This window comes from Geospiza fortis, unplaced genomic scaffold, assembly GCF_000277835.1.
Source record: "Geospiza fortis unplaced genomic scaffold, GeoFor_1.0 scaffold229, whole genome shotgun sequence".
Lineage (NCBI taxonomy): Eukaryota > Metazoa > Chordata > Aves > Passeriformes > Thraupidae > Geospiza > Geospiza fortis.
This window is the reverse complement of record NW_005054357.1, coordinates 3183481-3202434: the sequence shown is the minus strand read 5'-3', so window position 1 is coordinate 3202434 and position 18954 is coordinate 3183481. Positions and strand designations below refer to the sequence as shown.

Sequence of the window (18954 nt, the reverse complement as noted above, 5' to 3'; positions counted from 1 at the left end):
TTGTGATTGTGTTGTTTGGTCCCCCTGTGTGATTTCTTTTTGAAGGAAATCAGCCGTGTCCATAGGCTGTATTGCTTTTGGCAAAGAGCCAGGCTTTTAGGACATGCTGAAATGGGAACAACTGAAACTTTAATGTGTGTTGTCTGTTTGCTCTCTGGGTACAAACCAGAAGGCTTTAATTTGTTGTTGTGTTTGGGGGATTATTAGGTTGGGTTTTGTTTTCTTTAATTTTGGAATCTATAGGATATGTATAAAGGCTTAATTGAAAGAAACAGAATTTTGGGTTCAGGTGGCTGTCTGGCTTTCTGCTGACATGTACAGTAGTGTGATTTTATGCTCTGTAATAGTGATACCTGCAAAATACTTTAATGTTTTCATCTGCTTACATCTGTACCCAGGGAGGGAAACTCCCGGCCTTTTGTAGTTACCCAGTTGCACTCAGTGGAAATTTCTTAAGAAGGGGGAATAATAAATGTTTTGGTCTAATTTGAGTGCTCCTTCCTAATTGTAAATAAAAGAATATTTTAATTAAAACAGACTTCTGGAATGAGAGTTCTGCAATGAAAAGTATGTGTTGGAATGGATCTCCCAGGGAAAGCTGGAGGCAGAACTGCAGGACAGGGTGATAAATGGCACATAACAGCACCAAACCCTTTGCATTTTTATTGGGGGCATTTGATTATGATGCTGCATATGAAGCTTGGACATCCTGCAGCCACAGCAAAGGTAGTCTGGCAGGCAGTTTTTGTCAGAGCTGCTGTGACTGGTGTGAGAGGAATGCTATTACTGCAAATTTTGGAAATGCTGGCTTTAGAATATTATACTGAGAAAAATAGGTTAATGATGTTGACTCTAGGTGGGAGAAGCCATTTGAGGACACTGAAGAGCACAAGTTTTTTTTTTTCAGTGATGTTTTATTGTGTTAAATATCTAAGCTTACCTATGGGAAGCTGCAGGTAAGTAACTCCTAAAGTGTAATATTAAGATTGAGGTACAGTTCATACCCTGCTTAGGAACTTTCTGGGTTTGAAATTTGTGTTTGAATCCCAGGTTGCTTCTGTGTCCTGTCTGAAAATGTGGGAAAATGATTCCAAGGGTGTATTTATATTGTTGAAATTGGAATATAAGCATTTAAATCCAACAATAGATGTGTTGTATTGACATTTTTTGTTTTACTTGATGCAAATATGTAAAGTCATGGGGCAGAAAGAAAAATTGCAATCAAATGTCGCCTCTGGTCATAATGTGCAATGTATATAATATGTAGTGTAGTGTATGTAGTATAGGAGTTCTCAAAATAAGGCTTTTTCATGGGGCACCTTATAGCAAGCCTGGCCATTGGAAATGTGAAGTATTCTGTTCACAAGAGCTGCTTTATCTGATTTAGTATTTTTAGTGAAATAAAAGTTCATTCACAGCATGACCAGTAATTTCCTCTTTGGGGGCAGATTTTCCAGCTACTTGTGATAAAATCGGAGCATTTCTCAGTCCCTCTGAACACATTATCTGCTCAGGAGGGCGGACTGCTCTGGGCCCTCAGTTTGGGAAGGACGTGGAGATGCTCAGGAGGGCAGCAGGGCTGGTGAGGGGTTGGAACAAACCCTGTGAGGAACAACTGAGGGAACTGGGGGTGTTCAGTCTGGAGAAAAGGAGACTCAGGGGTGACCTTATCACTCTCTACAGCTCCCTGAAAGGTGGCTGTGCTCAGGTGGGGGGTTGGTCTCTTTCTCCAGGCAGCATTGACAGAACCAGAGGACACAGTCTCAATCTGTGCCAAGGGAAAGACAAGTTGGATATTAGTAAGAAGTTTTTTACAGAAAGGGTGATAAAGTTCTGCAGTGGTTTGCCCAGGGAGGTGGTGGAGTCACCATCCCTGGATGTGTTTAAGAAAAGCCTGGATGTGGCACTCAGTGCCATGGTTTAGTTGAGGTGTTTAGGGCATAAGTTGGACTTGATGACCTTGAAGGTCTCTTCCAACCCAGTCATTCTGTGAATTCTGTGATTGTTCTGGGGCTGCCCATGGGGAAAGGAGATGGTGGTGAGCACAGTCTGGGCTGGCAGCAAGGGAGAAGTGGCACCCCCAGGTGCAGGTGGGTTTGGTGCAGAGAGCTTTGCTTGAAGCTTTTTGCGCTGCTCCCCTGCATTTTATCCTTGCATGTGCTGTGAGTCTGTGCAGTGCTTGGCAAACACTTCACAGGGGCTGTTCCAGTTGTACAAGCTGTAAATGCAAAGCTCAAGTTCAGCATCTGAGGAAAGGGGAAGTGACTAAATTGTGTTCTTGCCCAGGAGAAGTGATACCTTTTGCTGCCGCTATGATCAGGGGTGCTTAGCTACAGTGTCGTAGAACAAAACGTCTGTTTGCCCATTGTCCTCTCACCCCTGTCCTCCAAGAAAATCTCTGCTTGCATCCTGATTTGATTCGCTTTCTGTCTTCGTGGTAGACAACATATTTTCTTTCTTTCAGTCTTGTTTTTTTATTGAAATGAGTTAAAGCAATAAAATCTGTAGAGCAAGAGCAAGTAGGATCTGGAGGGTCTGTGAATTGTGGTGTTCCTTTGGTTAATTTTATCTTTTTTTCCTCCATTTGACAACTAAAACTGAACTTGTGAACTGAGACAGCTGGGGCAGGACAAATGTTCAGAGACAGAATTCTGGTGATCTTGTAAGCAGATTAAAATATCCAGTTTTCTCTGTCGGGGGGAATTACAGGGTGTGGATAATTGCAGCATGTGCAAGTCCACAAATCTTAACACTTTTGTGCTGGACTAAAACTCAGAAGTTTTTGCAGAGAATTACCGCTCTGTTTCTAACTTGCTTGTCTCATGTTGTACAGATTGCTCTTGTGTCTTAGTATCTTGTCAATAGTTTTATCATCAGTAGCCAAGGCAGTGAATCTGCTCTGTCTGAACAAGACAGTTTGTTGATCCAAGGGCTTTAACCAGTATCATGCTGGGGTTTCACTATTCTGTTTGCAAATGACATAGATAATTTCTGTAATACACTTACTTTTTCCTTTTCCACCTATACCTACTGTTCTATCACTTTGCTGTAGCCATTGAAGCAGTGGGCATCCCACAAGAATCTCTTGGGGTGTGCTTGTGTAAAGTCACAAAGTAAAAAATACAAGAGTTGAGAAGCAAATCTGAGATAGCACAAGTTTCATGGCTGGTATTACTCAGCTGACTGCCAAGGTGTGGTTTAGTATTACCAGCAGCTTATTACAGTTACAGCAGATCTCACAATCATCACCTTTTGGGCATTTAAAAAAAGTATCTTTGCATTTTCAGCTGAATTTGCATAGCAGCTGAGCTGTTGTTCATCAAGGGAGCCTGGAGTACAAGGCACACTGCAATTTGGACATTTTTTTGCCCTTTTTCTGGCCTGTGGCAGTTCAAAATAGCCCTTTCCATATCCAAGTGCTTACAGTCCCTTGAATGCTCACATCCATTGCTGTCATCACTCAAGCCCTCATCTCTTGGCTTGTTACAATTTGTTATAGCTGCAGCTAAAGCTTTTGATCCTGAAAAACACATCTTTGAACTCAGCAGTGTTTTTTCTAGGCAGCACAAACAACTTGGAGTTCATTGCTCTACTGTTCAGCTTTGCCCATTGGCTCCTCCAGGAATTCAGTTTCAGGATTTTTCCCCAGATATTCTAAGTTTTGCTGGGCCATTACTTGGAAAATTGGTTTCATCTCTCTGCCCATGACCACCCATGATAATTGTGTTTTCTTGCAACATAATGTAATATATAAGCATAGTGCTGGGGTTGCTAAAGCTGGTGAGGAACAGAAAAGTAATATTGAAACTACTTTTTAGTGAATAGAAAGGAGAAGATCACATCAGGATGAAGTACAACTGGGAACAACTGGTGCTGGATAATTTGTTGAACAAGCAATCATGAAATAACCCAAGGTCTTTCAATAGCTGCCCATGTATTAGAATTCTAATGCAGCATCCCCTGTGTTGTAGCAATGGGAGTCAGTATGAGCAGGGGAAGGCTGGAAAGAGCCTCAGCAGTTTCTGCTTCATTGAGATGTTTGACAGCATCCCACAAAGTTATTCAGTTACTTGTGTCTTGATTCATTTTGTTTTTTCTTTTTTTAAAATAAATTTTGATACAGAAGTCCAGGGTCCATCTGTATTCATTCAGGCACCTGCAGAGCTTTTAAAAATATTATTCTCACTCAAAGCATTTCATGAGTCTTTCCAGAAGTTGCAAAGGAACCTTTCTGAGGTCACTTAGACCTCTGTTTATGCTTGCTCACTGAGTGCAGTCTAAGTGGGGTCTTCCTGCTGCTCTGTACTGAGCAGCATTTTCTGTAATGTAAATGTGACTGTTCCCTTGAATCCCATTTCCCAAGCTGAATCTGAACACAGAAACAATAGTGCTTCTCTGTGTGTTTGGAATTTGCATGCCAGTTTTGCTGTTGGGCAAATGGATTGCTTGAGCCCCATATTCTGTGCTATTTCTGATAAAAACCACTTCCTGTGGGTGACCAGTGCCTGTCCTTAGAGGCAGCAGTGAACCAGATAGTTCTGAATATGTCAAGGTCTGAGTTAGAGACTCAAACAGGAGCCAACTGCAGTAAATTCACAATTAGATACAAATTCCAGTTCTGTTGAACTGATGTATCCTGGGCTGATTGTGGCATGCAGAAAACCTGTAGGATAGAAACTTTATACCTGGCTTTAGAGAAGGATGAAACAATCCCTTAATACTCAAACTGTGCTTCTCAAACCCCTCCCTGGCTGCCAAGAAATAACTGTGAGGCTGGCTTAGATAACTAACCCAAAGAGGGAAGTCTAAGCAAAAATACTGTTTTAGTGATAACTGCCTTTGTCTTTTCACTCAGTTCATGGAAATGAATCATTAAAATGAACATAGGGAGGTATAGACAAGCCTTTATTTTTCAAATAAACAAACAAGTCCTCTGGAGTTCTCAGGATTAAGAGTTCTTGTTTTTGATGAAAACAGCTTATCCCCAGGAAAATGGAAGTGTTTACATGTTTAATCTTCGCTACCAACATCTCTCTTCTGCTATTTCTATAGCAACAGTTTGAATTTATGTGGCTGATGTAAATTCAAGACAAAGTTCTTAATTTTACAGATATTCTGTGCAAGGGTGGAGCTCTAGCACACTTCTGAGAGGACTCTTCAGAGGGGTTGGATAGCCTAACTTTGGGGGTAATGGTTTTAAAGCATCTCAGTAGTTGTGGCTTTGATTAATTCTTTTCAAAAGCTTCTCCAGTGATGTCCATTATTGTTATTACTGCAGCTTTTTTATTTGCTTTTGCCCCTAGCTGCTCACTAGTCAGTACAATTTTCTTTGATTCAGTTGTGATTTGCTTTGTTTTCTTTGCAGAACCAGAGTATTTCCTAAGATATCAATAATCAGTCCAATTAATTCAGCCACATTTAAAGCTAATTTCTTTTAACCTGGTAATGAACAAGAAATTGCAGTGAATATTTTTAATTCAATGACACTCATTGCCAGGTGTAACCTGCAAAGACCCATCAGTTCTGTTTATCATGTTTAACAGTGTCAGGGTTTCCAAATTTGAATTATCTTGTCAGTTTCAGTTCTGTAAAGGATTAATAAAGGACCAGATTTGTAAGTGAAAGTTGGATTTGCATGCTGTGGTGCAACAGGTGTTAATGTTTGGGTAGTCCCTGGGTGGAACCAGCAGAGTTTTATTTGTGCCACCCTCCCCTGGTTCTCCTTTCCCCCCTCCTGCATCCCTGTTGTGCTGTGCTCATTCCGATTTCCCTCTTTTGTCAAATTTGGTATATGGACTTCAATATTTGGAAAACTATAATGAGGCTTCTATTACCTTTGTAAGATTGACATTGAGTTTAGTGGCATGAAACTCAATTTCAGGATTGGAAGCCTTCTATGCTGGATAAGACATGACCTTCAGTAAATACATTTTAATATCATACACTAAAGGTTGGACTCAATGAGCTTGAAGGTCTTTTCCAAATTTAATGATTCTATGATGAGTTTTGTATTTTGAAATAAACAAGTTCTATATATTTTTTTTATCAGTCCTCTTTGTCTTGCCACATCAGGTTTTTTTGGTTGTGCAGGTATGAAAAAGTGAATCTATGCTGTTATTTTCTTTAGGTAGTTGGTATAGGAGTCCTTTGATAAATACTGGTAAACTATTCTTCTGCTAAAATTTGTTCTGTAAAAATATCTTTAATTCTGCTTAAACTCCCACTCTCCCTTCCAGAAAATAAGAAAGTTGAAACAATAGAAACAGTAGAAATGACCTTTTCATTAATATTGCAAACAATGGAAGTGAAAGCAACTCTAATATTAGAAGTATTTGCACAATAAATTCTATTTTTTACTGTAAAGTTTAAAATTAGGAAGGCAGTTAAAAGCTCGCAATTTATTATTTAATATGTCTTGTGGGACTGCATGCAGATTTGTGTGTGCATAGAAATATGAAAATAAATGATACCAGTTTGATGTATAAATAAAATGATGATGTGAAACACTAGTTAAAATATTACTAGGATTTTCTTGATGCAAACATAAATCAGAGAATTACTGGGAAGGCTGCAGAGGCAGAGCCACTGAGTTGGATTATTTTTTACTCTCTGAAAAGCTTGGATTTTTTTCCAAGGCTTCTGTGGGCTTTAAATTTTTTGAACAAAGCTCCATGTTTTCAGAATCCAATTTCTATGAAATAGATGTTTCTGTCAGGCTTCAAGTAGGGCATCTGGACCAATTTTGAGATACCTGCTTTGAAGTCAGCCCTTTGTTTTGGCTGTTTGTTCATACATTGATATATGCAATATTTAACTTATAGTAAAGTTGTATTCTTTTTTAACTATGCAATTGTTTTGGGTTTTTTCAGAGTTCTTTAGGCTGGCTTTAGTAAAATTTTCAAAGCTTCAATACTTTAAGTCAGGAAATGATAATAGAGTTGCTGGTAATTAAAGTGGGTTTTTACAGTCTCTTGTACCTCAAATTGAATAGATCCATTGAAGGCTGTTCTTAAAAATAACTGTACAAGCTTGCCATCCACAGGCACTTCTTTCTCTTTTGAATCTGAGTTTTGCTGTGTTCCTCTTCACAAACAGAGCTGTGTTTGGCTGGATTCTCTCCTGGCTGGAAGCTGCTCTGTGACATGCAAGCACTTGCTAACACTTCTTGCAGTGTTACTTTTTGCTTCTGCTGCTTCTGGGCAGGAGCATGCAGGCTACCCAATCATTTTCAGATTTTTTTGTGAAATTCTGGGACTAATTTAAATATTATTAAGGAACAAGATAGTAATTAAATGTACCAAATTAAAGCCACAAGATGGCATCAAATTGTAAACTCTTATCCTTTGCTCCTAATGGTTTTTTTATAAAGGTCAAAATACTACAGGCTCCTATGATCTCTACAGAGAAACCAGTTGGGAAAGGGAATATGCAATGAAATAGTTTTTCCTTCCACCATTTGGAGCTGTAAAGCTGCTGTAAGAGATCTTTAATAATTTGGTTTTAAACAGGGGGGTTATTTTCTAAAGTGTAGCAGGAGTGTACTGTAGTGTACTGTTCAGGCAGTTTTTCATTCCAGATGGGAAATGAAGTCAACCTAACTATGGATGTTATTGTTCATTTAGAACCTAAGAAAAGCACTAAGTATCTAAAATAGGGACTTTTTTCTAAAATATAGGAAAATAATAGTTGGGTCCTGATGGATCTATCCAATAAATATTGGGAATGGGTAATTTTGGCTAATTAATACACATAATGGCTGTTTTAAAAAATTGTTATTTTTAGAAAAGTCAAAAAAGAGGTTTTAAACCAAGAGGTTTTAAAAGGTGTCTAAAATAAAACAAACAAACAAACCCCCAACAACCACTCTTAGGAAACTTAGACCCAACCGTGGCTGTACTAGCCTCAGGTACTGAGCTGTTTCCCACTCATCCATTGCTTTGTGAACCCAGTATTTTTTAGGTGTTTAGGTCCAACAATGCTAAATAGCAAAAGGAATACACTAAACACAAAACCATCGTTAGTCAGAGATATTTTAAATGTCTGAAATGACAGGGAACGTAAGCGCTAAAATGAATCGCACAGAGAAGCAGATCCAGCCCTGTAGGGAAACGAGGCAGTGAGGCTCAGGGAAGTCTGGAGCTGATGACATTCTGTGGCAGGGTGTTGCTTCTGAATGGTTAAAATGTAAATCGTAAGTAAACTCTCTATATATAACCTTCTATGGTAAATTAGCAGAAGTAAACCAAGTAATATGTTTTTGATTAAAAAACAACGTTAAGTGGTTGTCTTAAAGAAGATTTGTATTTTTCAAATTATATGGTTTTGTTACTAAATTAGTTTCAACTTACGAATATTCATAATATACTCCTTAACAGTGTCAAACAGCTTATGCATGAGAATTAGGTATGTCATTTTCGAGCAAAACTGTCTAAGTATTCAGAAATTTTGAGGAAATGAATGTTCTTTAAATAGCTAAACAGTGATTTCTGCTGCTTGTGATGCTTTGGGTACAGCTGCATGAACAAAAGCTCCCTTAGCTGGAGTTCAAATTTGCAGCGTGCTGGTTACTTAAAAGTAACTTTTAGATTAAAAATTTCACATGAGAAGATTTGAAATACCTTTGTGTGAGAAATAACTCTGGCCTTTAGAGGGAGTGAGAGTGTGCAAACCAGGAGTTGCCTCTGAGTAGCTGAGAGGCCACAAGTCACCAGCAGCACCTCCTTTGTGTAGTTGGATGAAGCAGCTACAGAGGTTACTCTGTCTGATGAATACTCTTTTTTCTCTGGGAGAAAAAAGACTTCTCTGGACTTCTCTGTGGTTATACCTCCTTAAGAACAGAGCTTGTCTTAAATCAGTGTGTTGTCGTAGGAGAAGCTTCTGTCTCTATCAGAATGCTTTTGAAAAGCAGTAATTTTAAATCCAAACTTAGCAGGACAAAGGAAAATATGAACAAAATTATCCTGATAGTGACTTCCTTACTGACACCGTGTTTTCCTCTCCACTTGCAGGTCTTGTCAACCATCACAGCTCTGTACTCTGTTCTTTTCCTCACCTTAGTAGTATACATTTCTCCTTACAAATCTTCTGAGAAATGTGGGGGTGAAATATTGATCAGAGTTGCTTTTGCTGCATTGGTTGCAGCTCTTAAAGAACAGGAGGTAGTGGTTAGATCACTGAAAATTGTAATAAGAGAAGGGGTGTAAATCACCTCCAGAGGATTGATGGCACACCTTCAGTCAGGTGGCAGCTGAGCTTTGAGGATGCCTCAATATCAGGAGTTGTGAGCTGAGGGAGGTTCATTCCTGAGATTATCATAGTCTAAGGTACCAAGTTATACAGCTAAAAGCTGTACCTCCATAATTTATTGATTTGCAGAATTTGGTCTTGCAAACAGAATGATCATAGGCATGGAAGTGGTATTTACTAATTTAAATGAGTTTATTTCCTACTATTAATCAGATATTTTTATGTGATTATTTTCCATACTTTGTTTTTCATTGGGTGGGGGGGAGGTGTATTTTGTTTCAGTTTCTCAAAGCCTTCCTGTTTTGTTTTAGGCTCCTGCACTAAGTTTCCCATAAATCACTGTAGGGCAGGCAATTCAGAGGAGGGTGCAAAGAACCCCCAAAAGATAATTGGCCAGTTATTTCATTAGGCTCAAGCCACTGGTTTGGCTTTGGTTCTTATTTGGCGTATAATTCTTCACCAGTTCCTCTGCAGCAGCTCCTGGGTGCCTCCTTCTCTGCAGGCTGTGTTTGAGCCATGGGAGGCACTGGGTGAGTGGCAGAGGAGGCAGCAAAGCTGCACTGCTCATTGCATAGGGGTGGAAGGAGGAATGAAGGTGTGGGACAGCAGACAGTAATGGTTATGCATCTAAACTGGATTTAGAAACTTGAAAATTGACATTGCAGGAGCTGATGTTTCTTTAGCTTGATAATTTTCTTTACATTTCATCAAGTGCTGTGAATTTAAGGAAGTGTTATGGGGGAATTCTTGGTTTCTTCGAAATGAGTGACTAGTGCAGCACAGAATCATTCTTTTGACACAGAACATGGTATCTTTCTACAGAAAGAGGTGCAAAAAGTTATTTTTGCTCTCTTAGAAAGTGGAAGTAAAAGAAAGATGCTGTTTCTCAGTTGCAAGGCTTGTCTCAAAGGTAGTCAGCCTTTCCTGCTGCTCCTCCTCTAGAGTGTGGTAGTATTTTCATTTTTATAATTTTCTGAGTAATTATTGTGAAAGGACATTGGCAAAAATACCTTTCCTCTGCTGCTATAAAAGTAAGTCTTAAAATAACAGGTACTGACTCAACTGCCCTACATAAATGTTGGTATTTCAATAATCAGAAAAGAGTGCAGCAAAATTTGGGATAGACCCATTCCTTGCAGTGCAGGGTTAAATCCTTATTCTAAAGATTAATGGGAGGTTGCTGCCTGTAAAAGTTACAAAAGCTGCTCACTGCGCCAAATGTCAGCTCCAGCTTATTGTAACTAATCATGGGTGGCTTCACTAAGGCTCAGGGAAGAGAGGCTTTGAGTAAATTTGTGTTTCCTATGGGCTTCTGTGGGAGCTTCTATTTGTACTTCAGAGATCATGAGATAAAGAGTTTTAACTTTCATGATGGAAACTTAAAAGCAGCTCCTCTAAGTATTATTTAAGTCATGCGGTGAGCCCTCTCATGAGCTTTCTTTTATTTTGCATTACAAAACACACTGTTATTTATGCATGGAGATAGAAGTCTGATGATGCCGATTGGAGTCCTTTCCAACAGGTTTTTCTCTGAGTGGGATCTCTGACCTTTCTCAGTGTCTCATGCTTGTAGGATACCTCACATAATGTTTTAAGTAATTTTCAGCTAAAATCCATGGTTTCATGTTAAGAAGGTTTTTTCCTGTCAGCTCTGCAAGTAGATAGAAGTGGCTGGAATGTGCTGCAGCTTTTCAGCATATTGCTGCTATGTGTTATGTTCAGGGAGGTTTCACAGCAGAAACTGAGAGCAGAATTTGTTCTTGCAGGAATTGTGTTGCTCTGGAAGCAGACATGTGACCTCACTGTTTTCTTTGGTGCTGTGTTGACTCTGGGGAGTTAACAAGAATAAACAGTAGTGCAGGTCTTTTGTGTGTTACATTAAGGTAATTGGATAAGGCATGAGCAGAACTAATTATCATGAGAGTGCTATTTCTGGGTACTAAAACTCCTCAAGTCAGGAATGCATTGCAATTTCTTGGTCCTGGTTTTCCATCCAAAGCATAAGGAGATCTTGTTTGGAAATTTCTACAGCCAATTGCTTATATCTACATTACTAACCTTTGGTGAAGGTGGTAGTAGGTAAAATGAAACAATCCTGTAAATAGGAAAGGTTTCTTTGAATGTAAAAGTTTATTAAACTCTTTAAAGTTAAAATATTAAACATTTTAAAGTTAAATTAAAAAAGTTTACAATTAATTAACGTCTAAGACTGTAAAAGTTTAAGGTTGTCTGTCTTTCCTAAACCTAAAACAGGATCTATAAAGAGTTTGGAATATTTTCTCTATTTTCTTCCATCTCTTTAGTGGAAACATACTGATCTCATTATCATGATACTTTCTGTACCTCTGTGATTATTTGAAAACTCGTGTGCCTGACATGAAGCTCAGCTGATCATGTTGCTCTTCTGTCTTTCCAAAGGAAGGTGCATCTGCCCGAAAAACACAAACTCCAGCAGCACAGCCTGTGCCACGACCAGGTAAGGTGGCCACTGTCCCATGGCCTTCTGTCCCTCATGTGCATGAGTTTCTAAGGAGCTCTCTTTAGAACTTTAGTTAGCTCAAGAATGAAGTACATGTCATTTATTTTTGGCCTTTAAATGTGCATATATTGGAAAAAACCCATAGCCTTTTGTTTCATGTTATACCGTGGGACTTGGGGTCGTTCTCTTGTTGCCCAATTAGCCCATTGAAAGAGGATGCACTGCTGAAATTAAAAAGTCAAGAACTTCTCTTGGTTGTGGGCTTGGTATGTCAGCAGTTAAAATTTCACAAAATTCCCACTCTGATATCTAACAAGAGCTGATTAATACTCCAAGGATAAACAAACAGAATACCTAATCTCAAAAAGAGATGTATTATTATTTCTAGGATTAATGTGTCAGAAATAAGTAGTTCTCTGAATGTGTTATCATTACTTCTTCACACTTCTTAAGCACATATTTGTAACGGGGCCAAAATCCTCAACTGGGTTTTTAATTCCCATTCAGTAAATTTTAGCTGCCAAGTCCATTTATCTGTCAGATGGCATCTCGAGTTTTGATGCAGTGATGTGATGATAAATGTACTTTGCTTAAATAAGAAACCCTTAGGATGAGTTTTTAGAAGCATGTAGGACCAGTACATGAGAGGGACAGTGTTTGCAAACTGATGTGCAGATTTGCCCCTGGTTTACATACTTGGAGAGATTAGTAGTTTGATGGAAGAAGGTGTCAAGTGAAAGGTGCTATTTCAGGACAAGATGATGTTATGAAGGTCCCTGATGTTACGAAGGACATTCTGGGGGGCTTGGAAGAAAAGCTACCAGTTAAAATGAATATACTTTTTCTAGAAGTACTGCTGGAATACTGTATATCCTTGTTGAGACTCTAAAAGCTTGCAGTGTGTGCCTTGCTAATTCCTTGAGATTTGTTTGCAGGATTTAATGCTAAGACTTAATATTGTAAAGCTGCTTCTTTCTCCAAAATCCATTCTAATATTGAATGTTCTCAGCATGCCCAAATGCTGTTGTGCACAGATTCTTCTGTTTGGTTATTTTGGAACTGGAAAGGTCATGCTGCCTGTCATACTTATCTCACTAGCCCTGTTAAGCATCCTAATGCAGATGGAGTTGACAGACAGCAGTATGAAAAGGGTAGAAGTGGCAAGAAAAGAAATGTGACTGAGTTGTCACAGTCCCTGCTGCTGGCTGTGACTTCCTGGGCATTTCCTGCCAGCAGCGTGGGCTTTGTACATGATAGAGGTGACACTGATAGTGCCCTGCTCTGAGGCCAGCCCCATCCATTATCTTGCATCTACATTGGAAATTGGAGAGAGAATAAAGAAGACAGGTGGAGTCAGAAGAGGTTTCTCTTTCTGCCTGTCCTAGGATATTTTTGCATTTTGATATTTGGCTATTTTAAGAATTCAGCTGTTCTATTCTTAGCAGTCAAAGCAACTAAACCTGCTATTTCCAGGAGGATGCTGCTTCGCACATGGGAAGCATTAATTAAATTAGGCTAAACTGTTGTACAGTAGTGATTTGAGGAGAATGCTTGGGATGCACTCTTAAATGATATTTCTTGGTGCCATTTTGCATTACCAGCTTTTCTCCTTACCTGTCTTCGTACAGCTATTTAATTTCTTACAGATGCTTATTCTCCCTTCCCCTCCTTTTTGTTTTGATGTTTTTCTTTTTAAGACAGCTGGCTCTGTCCATAATTTCAAGAATATTTTTACTTTAAGGAGATTCCTAAATTAAAGAAAAAAAATTTAAAATCACTGGGTAGGTAAAGTTCATGTAGTTCAATATAGTGTTGCCAATTATATCTGTGCATTTGACAGTGTCAGGAAAAGATAATTAAGGATATGGTCTCAATATTTCAATAATGGCAAGTATGTGCTGTGAATATTTATACTGTTCTAGGAAGTTTTTGAAACAGTTGGTCATAAATAAACATGAGCAAGTTGGTGCTAAGCAATTGGAAGTCAATTAATGAAATTTGTCATGCATAGTAGCAGTTGAGACTTGAGTTAGTCTGCATCAATCTCTCTACTATTCACCATTTTCTGAATTAGGATAAACATGGATGATGATGATGATTATCAAGTAGTACACTTCTCTCCTGAAGTTAGGGCTCCTGAAAACTGAACTATAAAATGTTGATTTGGGGAAACCAGGCAGGTCACCTGGTAACCAGGTAATAGCACCAAAGTGAAGAAACAAAGAGGCTTTTCCACTCTTGGAATGCAGTGTCTCCTGTATTGAGGTGGTTACAGCTTGGAAGACTGAAGGGAAAACATTTTGCTGGAGAGGTGGGGGGCAGTTCTTTGGTTTCTACCAGTCCAGCAATGGTTTGGTGGATTTCTTTGGTGGTTGAGGGTAATTTTGTTGGTGGGTGGTTGGTTTTTTCTTTTCCTCTTTTTATTTTTCTTTTTTTGGTTGCTTGGGTGTTTTTCCCCTTGAGTGTCAAGCTTGACGGTGTCTGGCTCCTGAAGACCTCATTTAACTCCAGCTGCAATCCAAAAGTAACCTGAGTAAGCCCGAAATTCAGGTTTTGATTGTTCAAAGTTCTATATATGTTTGGGATGGCTACACCCCATGGATGTCATGTGCAAGAATAACTCCTAATGAAAAGGTGAGGTGTAGAGATCAGTTTCTTGTGAAGGTTTTCCTGCTGGTTCAGCACTACTGAACAGAAGATCTACAAGCAGCTTTTTTTAAGATAGCTGGGAATTGTTGTCCATGGTGTTGTGTCCTGGCCTTTTGTGGAGGATGGAGAGGGATGAGTAGCTTCAGTAAAACTGGGGAGAGATTGACTGAACTCTCCTAACATCTGCTTCAGATGGTCAAAAGCTGTTTGTTTTCTGAATGCTCAAACCCAAATTATAAATCCCTTCTTCATCGTAGTGTCTTGCATCTGTAAAAATGGTCGAATGACTGTAGTGTGACTCTTCCCTACTCACTCCTGCAATTAAACAGATGCCTTGCAATGACATTTGGATTGATGTCCTAGTCATTCCACTGTTTTTTTTTTTCTCAGTTTCTCAAGCAAGACCCCCTCCAAACCAGAAAAAAGGTGAGTCAGTTTTAGTTACATGATCCTTTTCATTTTTGTGCGAGTTGTGCACACTTTTCCTTTCTTTTTCCTGACACTACAAGCAACAATATAAGCAAGCAGTGGAATATATAGCATGTATTCTGTATAGCATAACAGCATTCTATTGTGCTAAATATGGGTCCCACACATGTTGAGAGACTCGTGATACAAGGATCTTTTTTTCTGGTGAATGAAAACCTAGACTTTAGAAAAGCTTTACTACTATTTTCCTTTACTATTTGCCCATGATTGGGACCTTTTAAGAAAGATTTTTGTTGTGTACAGTTCCTTTAATGAGAAAAAAAGGGGGGAGGGGAGGAAACAACAACCAGAACACAACAAAAAACCCCCTTCAGGCAAAGTCTAACTTTATTATCTCTACAGGATCTCGAACTCCCATAATCATTATTCCAGCAGCCACGACCTCTTTAATAACAATGCTTAATGCAAAGGACCTTCTGCAAGATCTGAAGTAAGTAGCTGATTAGAACATACTGTATAACAATTTGTTTTCAGATAGAAAGTTATACAAACACCTAATTAGTGATTAAGCAAGAGGGTTCATTTACTCTCTTGTGACAAGCTAGTTTTACAGACCAGAGTATAAAAGAAATTAATTCCTCTTGACTAGTAGGAAAAAAGCAAAACCCTAATTCAGAGTTTTGGCTCAATTGTGACCTGTGGGCAGATTTAGGAAACTTTTGCAGTTGGAATGTGTGCTGTGCTTTTCTTTGATGTAACATCTGTGCAGCCACATGCAAGTGAACCCTTCCTGTGGAAGAAGCCTGAGACAAGCTGACCAAGGGAGCTCCTGGAGCTCAGAAAAGATTTTGGGAAAGGACCTGAGTTATTGTAAAGGAGAAGGTGACCAGGTGGGCTGTATCAGCCAAGCATCCCAGCTGGTTGTGCAAACAAGAAATTTTTTCTGAAGTTCACATATTGTCATTAAGTATTGATGCAAATGCATCCAGGGAAATTTCAGTGAGTTACTAAAACTTGTTTATCACATCACACATCTGATTCCAAGATTTAATTCATTATGGTGAACGAATCTTTCTGCTTGTCCAACAGGTTTTTAGACTTGTCTATCAGTAAATATCAGGTAATTTTTTGGAAACAGTCTTTTTCACAGAGAAATGCACTGTTGTAGGTTGTCTGCAATGGGTGTATCCAAAAAATGGAGGGATCATCTTTCTATCACCTCCAGCACTCATCTTTCCTGATACTGTTACACTGCTTTTCATCCAGACCAGGCTGTGGTGGTGGTACAGCTTCTGCTGGAGTTGCCCTAGAATTGTTTAAACAATACCAGTTACTTTCTGATCCACAGTTCCAGTTCTGTCTTAGCGCCACAGGCCATCAAAGGTCCAGTGAGTGTACTGGGCTCTCAGTGTCTCTTCTGAAGTACTTTGAGGGAAGGCTGGCTTTTAACATTACAGTTCAATGTGCAAGCTGTCACAGCACTGATCCAATTGGATTGACAGAGGGTGTTTGTTTATGCGGGGTTTTAATATTTAGGGAAAAAAAATAGCCCTGGCTTAAAAAAAAACCAAAAAAACCCCACAAACACCTGGCTTTTCCAGATGTATAATTTGTGACTTCCTGGCACAGGTGTACCCAGAAAGGAATGAAGCACCTGCTGGCCAAATGCCAGTGCATTCATGAAAATCTTCTACTCAGCTTGCTCTGCTGTAATTGGAGCAGAGGAGGGGAAAATAACCAGGTAAAATAAAGCTCAAGGGGTTGAGATAAGGATTAGGAGAAAATGCTTTAGGGGCAAAACAGGCTCAAAACTTTAAAGGGTGTAAAGAAAACTTTATTAACAGAATTAAAAGGAGAATGATAAGAACTAAAATAAACCTTTAGAACACCATCCCTCCCCCCAGCCTCTTTCCATTTCCCACCTACAATGTAAAGAGACAAAACATGAGATTTGGAGTCAGTTTACCACTTCTAAAAAGAAATCTTTCTTCAGTTCACTTAGGGAGAGGAGTCTCTCCTGCCATGCTATAGGAAGCCGTTTCTCATGGTTATAATTTTCACCAGCAGCACCCCGCCCGGAAATCTGCAATCCTGAACTCCCTCCCACTCTTTGTCAGTCTTCTCACAACTGCCTCCGTGGGTCACTGGCTTATGGGGTGCAATTTTTTAAGGATGAGCTGTTCTGGTAGAGAAGCAAGGGTTCTCTTCTTCTGTCTCTGGAAGCAAAGGTTCTGTTCTGTCTCTTGATCCAAAAGTTCTTTCTCTCTCTCTGTTCAAGTCAGATCACAGCTTCTTTCAACCTCTGTATTCTCCAGTTCTCTTCTGAGCTGCAGATGAACGCTGCATCTCCCCCTATGCTTTATGGGTTACAGGAAAATAGCCTGGTGCATTATATTCTCACCTTGGCTTGCAAAAGGTTTTCAGCTCCTAAACCGGAGCATCTCTTCTCCTTCTTTGCTCTGGGCTTTGGCCCCTCCTTCGTGCCTTCACATTTCTTTTGCTCTGACTCGGGAGAAGATTGGCGGAAAAAAGCCTCGGCAGCCGCGCCGGGGGCGGGCAAGGGGAGGGGGGACACGACGACTTCTCTCTTCTCTAGAAAGCAGGAAGTAAGAAAGAGCTTTCTCTGGGGTTTTTTTTTATTCTTAAATATGATTTATAGAGGCGTGTCCAGCTTCTCTAATTGGCTTAGCAGCGTTTCAGAAACTGTAATCAGTTTCAGAGCCAGCTAGCTGTTGTTTCTGTCAACTGTGAAGGAGGCTGTGATGTTTGTCATGGAGAAAGTCACTTCTCTGGCTGACCCTTTTCCCTCCTCACCAAAAATTCAATTATGGCAAACCCAGGACAATCGGTCTGTCATGTCTAAGTGCATCTGTGCCAGGAGTCAGAGTTTTCAGCAGTCAACTTGCCAAGGCCTGTCCCAGGAGGATGCTCGCATTTAGAGTGCAGGAACATGATCCAGAACAAGCTGAAGGGAAGGGGAAGGGTTCAAAGGATGCCACTGCATAGTTAGCCTGTGTGGAACAGAAAGGGGAGAAGCAGGGTGTGTTAATGAATCACAAGTGCAATAGCAGAATTCAGAAGAGTAAAATATTAATTTAGCCATGACAGGTCTAACACTCTTTTGGAAAATATACCACCTGGCCTGTATTTGTTTGCATTCAGATTTATGGAAGCACTTTGTTCAGGAATGGCTTCAGGGTTTGTTTTTACTGTTAAGTTATGCAGAGCGTAGAACCGGCCTTGGTGTGATTGATAGATATGTGATGGTTTTCCAAGGAAAGAAGACTTAGCTAATTTCTACCTCCAAGTCAGCACTTTCTTTAACTCATTCCCCACTTGCAGCTAAATTTGACAGAAGAGCAGAGATTTCAGAGACTCCTTTCATTGCCACAGGTTTTGGGATAAAGAAATATTGTCCAGGTAGAAAAGACACACCTAAATGAATCTTCCTTCCCTTACTCTTGCTGAGGAAGATGCAGGTAGATTTGCATTTCTTGTATTTCTAGAGATAGTCTGCCTGCTTGTATTTGCCATCAGAGGGGATTGGTGATAAAGCAGAAGGAGGAGAGATTTTTGGAGCTGGAAGGGTAAGAGCCATTGTAGGGGAGACTGTGAAGAAATGTAGCAGAAGCCTGAGAGGATGATGCCCCTGTGGTGGTTGGGATATGGATATCCATGAGGAAACATAGTCTGTGAAGTGTGTGATCATAAGGAATGAAAATTTGGGTTTCGTAAATCAACTTCTGTGATTGTGTCCATTTAAATGTTTCTTAAAACAAAATAAGGAAAAAATCAGCTGAAATTAAAGATCAAAAATAGAGGTCAAAACTTACAATCATAGCTGGGAATCTGTCTTTTAGGATACTTTTTGTCTACAATTCTGGATTTTTTTTAAAGGAACTGGACTGCAATGCACTGTCACTTTACATATGAGAAAAGTTATTTGTGGTATAATTGTCAGATATTTTAGCATGGTGATGGTAAGATAAACAGGAGATTGTTCATCCAGTTCTGTGGTAGGACTTGAATTGCCAAGAACTGAGAGAAACTTATTAATTATACCAAGATTTTTACTAAGCCTATTTATAGCTGTTAGTATATTAGTTTTTCATGCCAGATTTGGCTGACATTTGTATGATGCTTTGCAGCTT

At 39.5% G+C, this 18954-nt stretch overlaps 1 protein-coding gene across 1 annotated transcript in view; it reads left to right on the top strand.

Annotated features, from left to right (window-relative positions):
- CDC73 (cell division cycle 73) overlaps positions 1-18954 on the top strand; it is a 101487-nt gene that overhangs the window by 70123 nt on the left and 12410 nt on the right. Inside the window, exons 11-13 of the mRNA XM_005423757.2 lie at positions 11665-11722; positions 14765-14800; positions 15206-15293. Of these exons, the coding sequence (XP_005423814.1) occupies positions 11665-11722; positions 14765-14800; positions 15206-15293 (182 nt within the window). The remainder of the gene's footprint in view (positions 1-11664; positions 11723-14764; positions 14801-15205; positions 15294-18954) is intronic.